At 30.1% G+C, this 16,547-nt stretch overlaps 1 protein-coding gene and 1 long non-coding RNA gene across 6 annotated transcripts in view; one reads left to right on the top strand and one right to left on the bottom strand.

Annotated features, from left to right (window-relative positions):
* Positions 1–16,547, bottom strand: part of bnl (fibroblast growth factor branchless) — a 189,922-nt gene that overhangs the window by 12,301 nt on the left and 161,074 nt on the right. For all 5 annotated transcript variants that reach the window (XM_089707879.1, XM_089707884.1, XM_089707882.1 and 2 more), the window contains exon 4: positions 14,438–14,541. In XM_089707879.1, coding sequence (XP_089564005.1) covers positions 14,438–14,541 — 104 coding nt within the window. The remainder of the gene's footprint in view (positions 1–14,437; positions 14,542–16,547) is intronic.
* On the top strand, positions 3,055–15,978 carry LOC149479277 (uncharacterized). The gene is made up of 3 exons (XR_016317202.1): positions 3,055–3,197; positions 14,460–14,601; positions 15,489–15,978. It is a non-coding gene; the product is annotated as an uncharacterized LOC149479277 (long non-coding RNA).

The raw sequence follows: 16,547 nt of genomic DNA, 5'->3' as shown, positions 1-16,547 counted from the left end.
CACATTGGTCAAGGCAGAATCGACGGATCGGGATGTTTTTATAATAACGTTAGAACAAAAGGTGTAAAATAAAAGGAAATGAAGAGATAAAAGTTTACGATCCGATATGGTGTCATTGCATTCGGTTTATGGGAATTTAAAACGTTGGATATAATGTTCGTGGCGGGAACACGGTTATGTGGGAGTGTGAATAATCCATAAAGTCTATGCTCACCATGGACAATATTTTTTTTTTTCATATTTGTACAAGGTAATGGTGTAAAGGTTTATGATATGGCAATTACAATATTATTTATTTAATGACTAAAATGTTCTTAATGTAAAGAAAATATAAAGGTCCTAATTTGTAGAAACTGCTTTGTCAATCGATGTAGAGATAAATATAGTATCTATTTGTAAAAACTACTCAAAATATATTTTTTATGTCATAAAACTTTTGTGTGAAATTAGTGGCATGTTTTTTTACAGTCCCTGTATCTTAACTAATAAAACTCGTAAAACCTTTGTTGAATCGTGAATATCTTTATCTAATAATATAAAAAAATCTATTTCTCAGCTCTGAAGTCCAATCTACCTCTTTGCCAAAGAAAACGAATAGTTTATAAAACAATGTGTTAGTAAGAGGAATGTGCTCCAATCTTTACATTCATATTCAATACACAGGACTTTTTTATAAAACACTATTATAACAATAATTATCACCCACATCCAAAGAACAATCGAAACATCATTATCGTTATTTTACGACTTTTTATTGCCACAACTATCCATTCCTTCCATTATCTAAAATCTTTAACCTAATACCCCAAAACTGGATATCATTATTAATCATTAATAAATTTATTACGAATTTTAATCTCCTCATCTTATAAAACGCGGCGTGTCTGAGTATGTAACAATAAAATTTTTATAAAATCAAGATGGCTGTTTTTTTAACGTTGTCATATTATTTAGTTATTAGTTATTACTACCTAAATATTATATAAGTGGAAGAATATTTTTTAGTTATTTTTGTTTTATCTTTATGGAAAGTTATGTTATGCAATTTAGTTATAAATAGTTTTTCGTTGGGGGAAATTAATAATTATCAATTATATTTAATTAAGCTACGCATTATATTCTAAGTTTTTTATAAAGATAAGCAAAACATTGGATGACGCCATTTCCATTTAGATAACGATCGTCCTTTTTAAGAATTAAAATCTAATTTTTATTGACCATTAAACAAATATCTATTGTGAATAAAGAACAACATTTGTCACTTAACAAAGAGAGTAATTTTTAACCAGTCTCATTAAAACGTCGATTCGGTTGCCATAAATAAAAACAACCCTTGGAAAAAGTCAAAATTCCTCAGTACAAAAATGTAAAGGGCTATCTATAAATATCGTATCATATTAAAACATAAAATAGGGTAAACAATCGTAAATAAAAATTACAACGAAAACACACAATGCTATCATTAATTCAAGGATAAATTATGTCTATTCTATGGGCCTTTTACACTTTTTTTCTGATCATCATTTTTTGTGACGGCAACACTCACGGCGCCCGGGGCGCGGTAAAAACCTTTAGTCTATGCTTTTACTTTTTTTCTTAATTTTGTCATCCCATTGAAGGCGGGCTATTTCGGGGTTGCTATCATTGTCATTGACGCTAGTTATTAATCCTTTTCCCGCCATTATCTTTAAACGCTTTATTTTGGGCAAACAGTTTTGTCTATTATCTGTTTTGGGAGCTCTATTTTGTTAAGGGCGTGTGATCTACATTTAAGGGATGTGCGTAAAAAATAGTCCCGACTGTTTGATATTTAATTTAATGAACGTACAATCGTTTGCAGTTGACGGACAAAAATGTGTTTAATTGAATGCCATCCAACTAAATGTCAAGTTTATAATATGTATATTGTTATTACTTATATAAATTAATGTGCTAATTATTATTATCCTGTAAAATGAAAGAAGAGGAAAAGTTTAGTTTGAAATGCCTACAGCATATTGGAAGTAATATATAGAGTTTAGCTATTATATATATAGTTTTTATTCATCTTCACACCATTTTCAAATTATTAATTGCCTTCATTTAATAAAACGAACACAGCTGAGAAATCGTCGATTTTAAATGTTAAAATGGTTCTGTCTATAAGCTGATGCTCCTAAAAATGACGGAGATACTACTTTTCTCATAACATAAATTGAACAGAAGTATATTTTCCCATACAAAACGCATTTTAACTTACTTTACATTACTGTAGGTCTAGTCCAGTACATTAAGAGTGACATATTATTGATTGTTCGGGATCAACCTGATATATATCATAGTGCAGGTTTATCAACTGCCCTGAGACGGAAACTATTATGATCTGTGAGCTCTCCCACGATACAATATATTCGGTTAGGTTGGTGGCACAATGGGTAATTGTTATTATTTTATAGGGAGGTCGTTAAAGGCAAAATTAATTGTAACATAAAGCACTGTGAACGAAGATAAGTACAATTGAATTTGAGGCAAAATTAATTGTAATATAGAGCAAAAGGTATAATTGAATTTGAATTTTAAGCATTTTATGAATAAATTATTGCACTTTGCATACTCAAATTAAAAATATTATATAGGTAATCGATTATCCGGTAATTAATGATAATTTACAAGTACATCTAGAAGAACCACTTTGATTAGATACATCTAAAAATGAAACTAGAACCATGTTAAACTTATTGAACCAACATCTTATTTATCAGATCCCAGTGTACCTCCAGCCTTCCCAATCAGAAGCTACTTCATAATATCATTTACAAGAGGAAGCGGTGACGTAACTATAGAGTATAGATTATAAAAGTGATCGATTGTGTCAGTGTTACGAAACAGCTGTCGGTTCAATTTTCTGAAAACTAGATATTAATTGAATAAATTTTTAACGGTACCTGACGGTTTATAGCGCGTTGATGGTATTATTTTTTTAGATAAATACAGTTTACTACGGTTAATACAGTTATTTTTTTGGCTGTGGTCTATTTGAATTAATTATTTCATTTCATTATCCGTGTAATTTCATAACTATTTAAGTAATAATCTGTGACTCAGGATTGACGTTGATATGGTGAATTATTTTTAAAAACGGTCTAGTAGTTCCAGAGATGAGCGCGTTAAAACAAACAAACTCTGAAGAGTCTATAGAGCTCTATATTATTATATAAGTAAGTACATAACTATACATGTTTTTATCACAATACTATTTCGAACTTAAAAACGTATGTGTTCCAAGACAGTTGTATTATATTTCTAAACAAGCTGCTCCGCGCGGTTACCCCCGTGGTTCCACTCCTGTTGGTCGTAGCGTGATGATATATCTAGCCTATAGCCTTCCTCGATAAATGAGCTATCTAACACTGAAATAATTTTTCAAATCGGACCAGTAGTTCCTGAGATTAACGCGTTCAAACAAACAAACAATCTCTTCAGCTTTATAAGATTAGTATAGATAATAATACCAACTGCAACGTAAGAACAAACACAAGAAAGCTCCTGTGTAAGTTATTCTAACCTTTAAATAGCCCATTTTGTAGGAGTTTGCTTACAAAAGGAATATCTTAATGAAAATCTTAAGAATTCAGTATCATCCCCTTAACAATGTTAAGAATGTCAAGCTTAGGGTTAGACAAAACTACTCTACATACCGTTATGTTTAGGGTTGCCACTAAAAATAAAAAATTTAAGATATTTTTAGTATATACCAATATATGTATAATTATTTAAAATAGCTATTAATTAATTGATCATACAATGCTGAAATTAACTCTTAAAAGAAAAATTCATAAATATAAATAATGAAAGTATTGACCGTTTTAAAAATTTAAATTCATTTATTTGCAAGAAGAGTGATACAACGATTTGCAGATGTCCTACATATTTAAGATAACACTAATAAAATTCATATTACAACAATTTTTTATTACTATACTTTCTACAAATAGGTACATCAATCCTATTTTGTTGTGCTACTAGCTTACCGCCCGCGGCTTCACCCGCTTTGTCTAAAACCTAATAAATTATATACTAAAACCTCTTGAATCACTTTATCTATTAAAAAAAAAACGCATCAAAATCCGTTGCGTAGTTTTAAAGATTTAAGCATACAAAGGGACATAGGGACATAGGGACAGAGAAAGCGACTTTATACTATGTAGTGATTATCATTCTTGGTACTTATTTCAGTTTTTTGTGACAACCCTATCTTAAAGTTTCTAAGTCCATGGAGGCTTCGTATCGTCAATTTAAATTATATCAAAGCTGTCAACAATAAAGGCTTGAATCGATTATCCGTTATTGTTTTATTTCAATTACCCCATTGTTTTGAGTACGCTTCAGTCGACTGCGTGTGAAAGGTATGGGAAAAAGATTTAAATTGATTTCTGTGGACAAGTTGGAATCGTTATGTTATAAAATATCACACTCATACTTCCTTTCATAAATATTATAATTTATATTACTAGCTGTGTCACGCGGTTTCACCCGCGGATAAACCTGCGGGTAATAGCAAGCATTTGTACATATTACATTCTACATGCTGATAATGTATCATCAAAATCTGTGCAGTAGTTTAATAGTTAAATATTATTTATAGACTAATTGATAAAATTCAAGCAATTTGGTATTTTATTTCGATTCAGAGTCTAAAAGATATAACATACATGTGTGTTAACTAAAAAAGAGAATAAACACACACAAAACATATTATAATTCTTTCACCGTTTCAGTTAACGAAGTGACTATTTGTACGGGTACTGTACGAATAAATTATATTTATTCGTACGGGTACTGTACGAATAAATTATATTTATTCGTACATTTATTCAATTTTAGCTTGTCATTGTCATTCTGGATGATATTCTGGATGATTAGCCTAAATCATGGCCTAAATTATATTTATTCGTAAATTTATTCAATTTTAGCTTGTCATTGTCATTCTGGATGATTAGCCTGTCTTGTCGAAGTGACTATTTGTACGGGTACTGTACGAATAAATTATATTTATTCGTACGGGTACTGTACGAATAAATTATATTTATTCGTACATTTATTCAATTTTAGCTTGTCATTGTCATTCTGGATGATATTCTGGATGATTAGCCTAAATCATGGCCTAAATTATATTTATTCGTAAATTTATTCAATTTTAGCTTGTCATTGTCATTCTGGATGATTAGCCTGTCTTGTCGAAGTGACTATTTGTACGGGTACTGTACGAATAAATTATATTTATTCGTACGGGTACTGTACGAATAAATTATATTTATTCGTACATTTATTCAATTTTAGCTTGTCATTGTCATTCTGGATGATATTCTGGATGATTAGCCTAAATCATGGCCTAAATTATATTTATTCGTAAATTTATTCAATTTTAGCTTGTCATTGTCATTCTGGATGATTAGCCTGTCTTGTCGAAGTGACTATTTGTACGGGTACTGTACGAATAAATTATATTTATTCGTACGGGTACTGTACGAATAAATTATATTTATTCGTACATTTATTCAATTTTAGCTTGTCATTGTCATTCTGGATGATATTCTGGATGATTAGCCTAAATCATGGCCTAAATTATATTTATTCGTAAATTTATTCAATTTTAGCTTGTCATTGTCATTCTGGATGATTAGCCTGTCTTTTAAGAATGAGTATATTCATACGGATATTATTATTTTTTTTATTTTTAAATTTATTACTAAGAATTTTTTTATATAATAAATTTTATAATAATAAATTTATTCTAAATAAACGTGAATATGATTGCTGTGTGTTCTTAGTGTGGTTCTTAGTGGAACGCACCCTATGGAATTATGATTTGATTGGTGTAATGTGTATTGTGATTGGTGAACAAAAGGAGGTAATTATAATTTAAATACTCAATTTTTATTTTTATTTTTATTTTTATGTAAATTATGTTAAAATAAATCAATGAAATAAATTTCAATAGAAACTTTTTAGAAAAATAATTATTTTTCTAAATAGTTTCATTTGTTTAAATTTCTGTCATTCTGTCATAAAGTATTTATAATAAAATAATTCATTTTGAATTTATTTAGCTTGTATAAAATATCTTACAAAATGGGTAATTATTAAATTAATAAAAAATATACCTATATTTATTTCTTAACATAGAATTGTTTTTTAATTTTAATACTGATGACATATTCTTCAGATTCCTATTCTTCAGATTCCGAAGAAGAATATGAAAACGATGAAGGCGAAGAGGAAGACGAAAACGGAGAAGACGAGAATGAAGTTGTTAATTCAGATGAAGCTGCTGATGAGAATGACAAAGTCATGGATAAAAATTTATTGAAGGAAGGTGACAAATTTGATTCTTTTGAAAAGTTAGAGAAGAAAGTAACAGAATTTGAAGAAAAAGAATACGCGTTTTTTTATCATCGAGATGCTATGACAATTGAACGATGTCGCACAAAAGGAATCAAAAGGCATGTTGAAGCGTCCCTGATATATTACAGCATCAAATACTATTGTATTCATGGAGGGAAAAATTTTATATCTACGTCGAAAGGAGCAAGAAAAGCGTTCTCGTTTCAGAAAAACTGTCCAGCAGCTTTCAGCGTCGGAGTGGATAATACTGGCCACTATCTTGTCATCAAATCAATTAACATGAATCACAATAATAATACTGTAAATAATATGATGGGAAATAAAAGGCTTAATTATTATTATTATATTGGCTGCGTTCAGGTTTACTAAGTTCTGAGCAGGGCTGACTTTATCTATCAAAAAATTAATAGTTAGACACACAATAAAGATACCTTGCATTGTTTTATTATAGATTAAAAAAAACCAATAGGTATAGTTACTTTAAGTTGTTGCTACAAGATATGCTAAGATCTGCCAAGAACCTAGTAAACTTGAACGCGGCCATTTAATACCTATAAATTTAATTTATTAAAGAGATTTTATTATATTAAATAATAAAAAATAAATTACTATCTTACGGTATGAAAATCGGCAAACATTTACCATTTTTTGGAAACGAAAAATTTTTTTTCTTATTATTTGCACTCTAATTGATAAAATAAAATTATTCGTACGACTTCTGTACGAATAATAATAAATTGTAAAGTATCCGTATTAATAATTATAAATTATTCGTACGGTAGCCGTATTAATAATTATAAATTGTTCGTACAGTACCCGTATTAATAGACGCAGCCTTCAGTTAAATATAATTTCTATATGAGTATTGCATATTTCATTTTTATTCCGTACGCGAAGTATGGGTGAGAAACTAGTCGTAAAAGCTTACAACCCTTATAAGTGACAAATGCCAGTGTTGCCACATTTAAATAAACTCAGGATTCAGATTTCAGATTAATGATAGTTCCCGCCCTCTCACACTTTACTTTAAAAGTGTTTTGGTAATGGATTTGTTTAGATGAAAAAAAAAAGAGCTGCATGCAAACGGATTTTGACAGGACATGATCAACGACATATTTTTATACTAGCTTTCCGCCCGCGGCTTCGCCCGCGTTTTCAAAGAAAAACCCGTTCCCGTAGGATTTCCGGGATAAAACCTATCCTATGTCCTTTCTCGGGTATCAAAATATCTCTATACCAAATGTCATGCAAATTGGTTGAGTAGTTAAGGCGTGATTGAGTAACAGACAGACAGACAGAGTTACTTTCGCATTTATAATATTAGTATGAATTATGCAAAATTAATTTCTGACTATAGAAATATTCTAATACTAGTAGTAATATATTTTTCTGATTTTACTTTAGACTTTAATATATCAATTTTCGTCTGCTCTATATACACTTAAACTAAAAACACGTTTTCATTGTAGTTTTAAATTACTCAAACGTTTTAAACACTTACAATTAAAAATGGTCTTTAGACTCATCGGATTAAGGTTAATACATTCGAATCATAACATCAATACACCACACACAGAATCTAAGCAAATCTTCAGAAATACGTAATTTGTATTTAAAAGCTCATAAAACATTACACATAACTGTTGAATACCATACATAGTAAAATATTTCTTCCCATATTCCATATTTGCAATGGTTATCGTTCAGAAATATTCGTCCCTTTCAAATAAACCCTCGAACTCCTTTGACATGTAAATGGTCATTTGTAAAACAAATTGTTGAGTGAAATCTGAAAGAAAGCTCCCCTTTGGAGTTAATAGCCCGAAACATAATGGCGCTTGTAAGGACGTAATGTGTCTGTTTTTTTCTATTTATTTTCTTCAATTGCTTTGGTAATGTGGTACGCGTAAAGATTGAAAATACTTGTAGCTTGCAGAACAAACATTTGAAATACATTCTGGCAGTAATATTGTAACCAAAAAGTTATCCTACTAATATTATAAATGCGAAAGTTTGTGTATGTTTGCTACTCTTTCACGCAAATACTACTGAACCGATTACAATGAAATTTAGCACACATATAGAGGGTAACTTGGATTAACACATAGGATAGGTTTTATGCCAGAAATCTGACGGGAACGGAATCTATGCGGGTTTTTCTTTGAAAACGCGGGCGAAGCCGCGGGTGGAAAGCTAGTCACTACATAGTTTTTAGTTAAGAAGCTTTTAATCAATAAAACTAACCTAAACAGTGATACATAAAAACAAACAAGAAAACTATTAGAATAGCGACCCTATCCTTAGGGGTGTCACATTAAATAAATGATGTATTGATACCAATGTGTAACATGTTAAGATGTTTTCACGATCATTCATATTAATTTGTAAAACGACTTCTATTTGATCTGAAAACACTTTTAACACTATTTTCCGTGCGATACGGTATAACTTAATAGTTATTTTATTGGCAAGGAAGTTTTTCTTGTTTTATTATTTCATTTTTTTAATATTGCATATGTATAAAAATGTTGGAATAATTCTTAATTTGGAGAATGAAACACCTTATCTTTTGCAGAATTTCTTAAATTAATATAACAACTTTTGTTTTATTATGCAATATGTTTAAACCTGAAGTCATAATGGTGTCGTACGGTATAATACATTTTGTATCCAATGGAGCATATAAAAGGGGTTGAAAGCCGAATCAGAGTAAATTGTTAAAATTTATAGCAGTGGAAACCAGCCCAGGATATTCAAGATCGACGATAATGTTTACATAAACATACATACACATGTTATCTATGTTATGTATTAAAACAATATTTGATTATCCTATCCTAGCGTTTTAAGAATATAACCAAAATTTTATATTTCTATTACGTTGGTAAATATTATGCATAATTTTTGTTTTAATGCCACAACGGCCGCGGCTGTACAGATTTTAATGAAACGAAACATCTCCAAGAAAGACATAGGATAACTGATACAAAAACTAGTTGAAAATATACCTACAAATAAGCCATATAAAAACTTTAGTCTTAAATACTATTAAAGGATGTTCGAACACATAATAATGTTCTCTATTGCCTTTAATGGGTTTTATTAGATATTGAAAGGGATAAAATAAAGATAAACACAAGCAAGTGCGGCTACAAGTGTTTTCGATTTATGTCGGGTCGTATAAACAGCTCTATATTATTACAACAAATGCTAGTGGGTGTAAACATCCCTATATAATTATGGCTATAAAATCAACTGCGATATGCACATAAAAAATAATTAAAAGATATTTTTAGATACGAAATTGAATTGCCTCCCGTAAAATGTAATCGTATTGAAGTTTTTTTTTTCTTTTTACAGTGTGTCATTTTGGTATTTATATTTTTGACAACACATGAAAAGCCTAAGATATTATAGGTACCTACCTTTTAGACCTATAGGTACTAATATTAAAGAGTTTGTTTGTTTGTTTACGCTAATCTGGCCGAATTGAAAAATTCTCTCGGTGTTAGATAGCCCATTTGTCGAGGAAGGCTATAAGGCTACTGGCTATATATCATCACGCTAAGACCAACAGGAGCCGAGCAATGCGGGTATGACTATAAAATGATTACAAATATGTTTATAAACTCAATATTTATACTGCATTTGTTTGAAAGTCATGACTTTTCACAAAAAATAATACACCTAAATATTAAAAGCTCAGTTAAAAATAAAACCCATACATCATTTCACTACTATTTAGTCTCAGCAAAAACACATTAAGACATTAATATGAAAAACTGGTCGTTAATTTTATTTATGTTATATTTAACCGTTCTATCATGTTATAGATGCTTTTTTGAATTGTTTCTTTGATCTTTTTATGTGTTGTGAATTGAATAATTTTATTCTGGTGATGTTGTTAAACGTTGGTTTTAATTGTTATTTATTGTTTTGATAAATTTAGAAACTTTTTTACTATGAGCAGAGAAAGAAATATAGTGAGGAGTATTCTTTTCTGGGACTTTTTAGCAGTATTTGAGATATTTCTTTAATAATGGTACGTAATTATATTGAATAATCAAAGAAAATTAATCAATAATGTGCCAATTATCATTCAATCCGTCGGTTTTTTTTTGCAATGAAAGAATGGCATCTTCATTTGTTTTTAAATACCTAAATACTATATTATACTATATTATTATTAATTTATACATTTACTTAAAAAAAAAAACAAATAGATATTCCTACCAGAACGAATTTCTCCCTCAAGTTACATAATATCTTTAACACATCAATTCTTTCAAAGCCATCTCACGTAGTGACAAATTCACGAATCCATTAATCACATAGATATAAAACCATTTTGTCGATTGTTTGTTTGTTTGTCACACCCACTCGCAAATCTATCAATAACAATAGTGAAGAAAAATTGTTGTATAAATGGATTTTTATATAAACAAATTGATGTTGAAATTTTGTTTGATGACATGTTTCTATCTATAGAAATTGCTTTTAGAAAGAAATTGACTTTGTACAGTGGTTATTGTGAGAACGTAGAACTGAGGAACCTGGGTTCGATTCCCGGTAGGAGCTAAATATCTCGGTCTGGTAGAAAAGCTGATCACCTACTTGTCCGTAAAGACAATAAATAAATAAAAAAGATTTGTCAAACAGATGTAGCTTTTTTTTAATATTGTCGTCATTACACTTTCATTAATTATTGATTTAAAATTTCAATTATTTTCTTTAATTCATTAAGGGCCGATTTTTCAATGCTTCGTTAAAACTAATCCGTCCATAAAAGTATTACAATTTACACACAGTATTACACGATAATATTAAAATGTCACGTAAACTGTCAAATACGGACAATTGGAATACGTTTTTAAAATGGTAGTTTTATAAATTATTCGACGAACAAGTTTTAACCAAGGATTGAAAAATCAGCCCTAAATTCATTCATTTTTGCTTATTTACTTAAAATTGAATAAGTATTAGTAATTTTTCATAACATCACATAATTCATATAACGAAAATAAATAGCCCATTACCTAATCTATTGTCCGGTTAAAATATTACCGAGTTCATTACAAAATCACAATAGTATCACAACAAGTGTATTTTATCGAGTGATCTAATTCGAGATCTATCGATCAATCGATGATTAATGATCCACAGGCTTGGTGAAAGTTTTGACCGTGAACCTGGTTTTTGGGATTTTGATTATCTGTATTATGATAAGATGACAAAATATAACTGGTTTTGAACCAAAATATTGTATAATACTTCATGTTTAAGTCGGGATAGAAAGTCTTAATAGTTTCTAAGCCTCTGATTCTGCCCTGAATGGTAGAATAGGTAACATTAGAAAATTCCAGAAAAAAATTCACGAGGCGTGAAGTTCGGCGGGTTAATTAGTTTTGTGTTTAAATAATTCGCATGCAAATTATAATTTATGTACTTACGTATATTCAAAATGTGACCTGTATGACGTATTACTATAAAGAGTGAATTTATATAGCTTAGTAGAAATAACTAATATGTTAGTAGGGAAGTGTCACTTTATTACACCAAGAAATAACTAAAGCAATTTTTATACACAGGTTATTTTTTAATATTAGCGGTCTCTATAATTTTATGCTACTTATACTTTGTTTTTTTAGAATCTATTTCTATCTGTACGTATTTTTTTACTTACTCTGGTAAATTCAATGTAGAATATCAGGGGCCGTATTATGACCTTTTATTTCCAGTCAGTTTACGCCATAATTAACCATATAATACCATAATTAACCATGGCTGGTTATTGCGATCATTATGTGAATTTGCCAGTCAGTTCAATTCACGGCGTAATCTGTCTGGAAATAAGAGGTCATAATACGGCCCCAGGTACAAATATTTTTGGTGTAATAATTTGTATAATTAAACATCTCCTAACAAAAATTAAAAAGAAAGTTTAACACCAATAAATATCAAATGACATATCACCCATATAATTATAGTTGTCTATACTGTAATCTAACACGGATAATCTGTGGGCAATCACCATTACACGGTGTTATGATTTAATTAAGCTATTTCGGGGATCTGTAGTTATGTTTGAAATTGTTCGGGGTAGAATGTGGATGTAAGCGAAGCGAGAATAGTTTTAAAATACAAAACAAGAATCAAAAATCATGCTAGAAGTAAATATCTTCAATCTCTTTATTAACGTAAATAATTTCTTTTTTATAAGTCTAAAATATTGATGAATTGATCCTCTATAAAGAACGTGTGTATAAAAAGTATATAAATAGGGTAAAGACTAAAATTGAATGCCGCCTTGAATGTTGCAGATACATTTAGAATTTAGATCATGTTGATTATTATTTTTTAAGTAATCTTCACCGAGGATTGAATCATGGCCATTTCTGTTAACGCGTAAACCATTATACTAACGTAGTCAGACTCTAGCCTCATTATTACTACAAATAGATTTTGATAGAGAATTTGATAATCGCTCCCAATCTTGAATATGAATATCACTCCATACCGCTGTGAAAATCGCTCCCGCTTCCGCGTATCTCAGACCGCTCTCCCAAGTACTAAAAGTTTATGACACGACTTCCGACTAATGTTACGTCACTGTTGATGTTTGTGTAACAGGTTCAGTGTTGGGTTTTGTCGTTCATCGATGGCACAGAGTAAAGAGAGTTAGCTGATGCACTTATTGTTGTAATGCAAAAAGTATTGGTACATTCGGTTGCAATTCTATAAGAATAATTATGCACTCTACTTAAAGACTCTACTAGATTGTGCTGATCTACCAAATACACACGTTTAGGTACCCACCTTCTTTTATTGTTTCATGCTATTATAAGTTTCAATGCAAAACTTTTAAACTGCTGCAGTTAATAACAACAAAAATATTTTCAATCATAAAATTATTCAGAGTCAAAAAAGCTTTATGTAATTACATATTAAAAATATTTCATGAATATTTAGATATTTTAAAGTTAAAAAAAATAGGAGCTTTAGCTAGCTTTTTTATATAATACCTATACATCAATGTTTAAATCTTTTCATATTCATGCCTTCAACAAATTCTAAGCACGCAACCCAAAGTAATCAGAAAGTCAACAGCCGATTCAAAGACCAAAACAATAAATTATCATCAATGAAATTCAATTAATTACAGTCTGTGCATATTATCAGCAGTAATCAGTACAATTGTTTAAATTAAAGCATCCAGGCCAAGGATTTAATAATACCAAAAATGATTGACGCGACACTGCTCGAATTACAATAGCAATTGGTTTCTAGATATTTTAATGAACTGCAAAAAAAGTTGTCTTTTTTATTTTTAGTCTGGAAGAGATTTTGAAGAGAGAGAGTTTACTAGCGATAAGTCTGTCATTCTTTATATGGTTTCTGTGGTGATGATCGCTTAGGCGAACCACCAGCTTTAGTTGCTTGGAAGAAATAGCTCACATACGATAAAGCTGCCTATGTATATCTTTATTATAAGTAGCCATCTCAACCATGTTAAAACAATCCATACTTAATATTATAAATGCGAAAGTAACTCTGTCTGTCTGTCTGTTACTCAATCACGCCTTAACTACTGAACCAATATGCATGAAATTTGGTATAGAGATATTTTGATATCCGAGAAAGGACATAGGCTACTTTTTATCCCGGGAAATAGGATAGGTTTTATCCCGGAAATCCCACGGGAACGGGAACTATGCGGGTTTTTCTTTGACATTATGTTGTCCGCTCTACCATAAACATATTTTAATCTGTTTCTGAAAAACGTATGTGATTAAAGTTTTATCAGCTTTCTGTCCGCAGCTTCACCCGCGTTGTCTAAAACTTCACAAATTATACACTATTATCTTCTTTGAGAACCATGCTATTCATTTTTTATACAAAATGAAAATCGGTGCAGAAGTTTTCGAAAGCATTACAACCTTTGTTTATAATCATGAATGGCTATTTACTTATTCACTTTTAATGCATGTATAGGTTATGTATTGATTATGTACTTATGAACGTTTATATTATTTTTATGTAATGAATTACTTACATTTGCGTACTGAAACCCGCAGGCATCCATGCAGAGGTAGAGACAAGTGGACACCCCCTGGATCGTCAGGAGGCCGACCTTCAACGTCGCACGTTGAAGTATCGCTGTAACAAATATTATGGGTTAGATTTACTGTATAATAATATTTGTGTTGAGGCTATATGGTATGTAGTTTGTCGGATGTAGTATGCATTTTGTATAAGTTTTTAATGAATAAATTTCATGTTCTAAATAATTATAGATGACAAATTCTTTGATTGTTAAATAGGATTATAAATAGGAAGAATTACTATACTCAAAACAAAATATCATTGCCTTTTTGTAACAGTGCATTTACATTAAATGAGCGAATGCTCATTCTAAGCCTACTATGTCAAATTATTTTAGTGTGAACAGGCGTAGAGCATTCTTTCGTTGTTCTTAGTGCGTTTGAAAATACATATTCTATGTTCTAATACTGAACAACACTGAATACGAGCTTTCGTTAACACTAAAAGATCGCGAAAGAAATTGCTCTAGCTAGTAGCTCTAGCTCTATGTTCGTTTGATTAAATGCACCGTATAGTGTGTATGTATCTCGTATATAGAAATTCCGTTTTTCATTTAGATTTAAAGCACTTAACTGAAGTTTATGTTTTTGTTGTAGTTATATCTAATATCTAATATTCTAATATCTAATATCTAATATCTAATATTATTTATATTATTATATTATTTATATTATATATTATAAAGGCGAAAGTTTGTAAGGATGTATGGATGTATGGATGTTTGTTACTCTTTCACGTAAAAACTACTGAACCGATTACAATGAAATTTAGCACACATATAGAGAGTAACTTGGATTAACACATAGGATAGTTTTTATCCCGGAAATCCCACGGGAACGGGAACTATGCGGGTTTTCCTTTGCAAACGCGGGCGAAGCCGCGGGCGGAAATCTAGTTATTAATAATATGATGAAGCTTTCCAACTTAGACCCTATATATTTAAAATTGGGATCTTGCTTATTGCGTATCAATCTTAACGTTTTTTTTTTCAATTGTTACAGGGAAATTTCGACGCAAGATTGAAGATATCATCTCTTAGTCACAATAAGTCTGAAGTTCTATAAACTTTGATGGACTCATATAATATACCGCCTCTCATCCCCATAATTTGCATTAATTCTCCATAGATGGCGCTATTCACAATACACTATAAACGAATACAGATAAAACAACAAATACCTCGTTATGCCTTATACAGTTTTCCTGGATTTGCCTTCACTTGTTATTAGCGTAAAATATGTTTGTCCCAGATAAATATTATCACCTGATACTGGATATCGTATTCCGTGCAATTTCTCTAACGCAATTTACCTTTTTTGGCGGTTTCGGTGTAAGTTTATTGTTTGTTTGTTTTGTTTCAAGAATCTATGTCTTTTTAATCAATAGAATTAAGAAGAATTAAGAAGGGAATATATCAGTATCTACAGAAATACTAACTCTATGAATATAGAGGTAATAATTATCTTTTTAATCTAAACCTCTATTATATAAAGTTTTATTACAGTTTAACAATATCAGTTATTAAAGTATAAAAATCAATTGTTTTTTTTTTTAATTTTTCTATTTTCAGTGTACACTCGAACATAAATAAAACATTGAATCATCTTTATGTTAGTTAACTAGTAGATAGGAAATAAAACTTCACAGAACATTATTTTAAATAATTTAATTATTTATACCACGTTTGACCATTGATTTTACGAACCATTCTTCTACCATCTTATTTTAATACATAAATTACATATTACATAAACATATTAATTAATATTAATATTATTTTACATCTTATCTATTGTCTTTAAACTCACAAGCCGCAAGAAATCAATCAAACAATAAATTTCAACAAGAACCATACTTATCAAATATCAATTCTTCAACCAAGGATACAAGTAACCCGCCTGAAGCGATCACGGACTAATGCTTGAAGACATCAATATTTTACAGGTAATCGCAAATGACCGTTATTAGACAGCCTAATGCGACGAGCTAGGCACCTTTTGTATGAGGTTATAGACTAAACGAGGGATCATCTTGTTATTCCTAGAATATAATATTCAAGA

Source organism: Colias philodice, chromosome 20 (genome assembly GCF_061535455.1).
Source record: "Colias philodice isolate Cphi_HAF_F1 chromosome 20, ilColPhil1 Martin Lab GWU primary, whole genome shotgun sequence".
Taxonomy (NCBI): Eukaryota; Metazoa; Arthropoda; class Insecta; order Lepidoptera; family Pieridae; genus Colias; species Colias philodice.
Note: the sequence above shows the minus strand (reverse complement) of the source record. Positions and strands in the feature narration are given on the sequence as shown.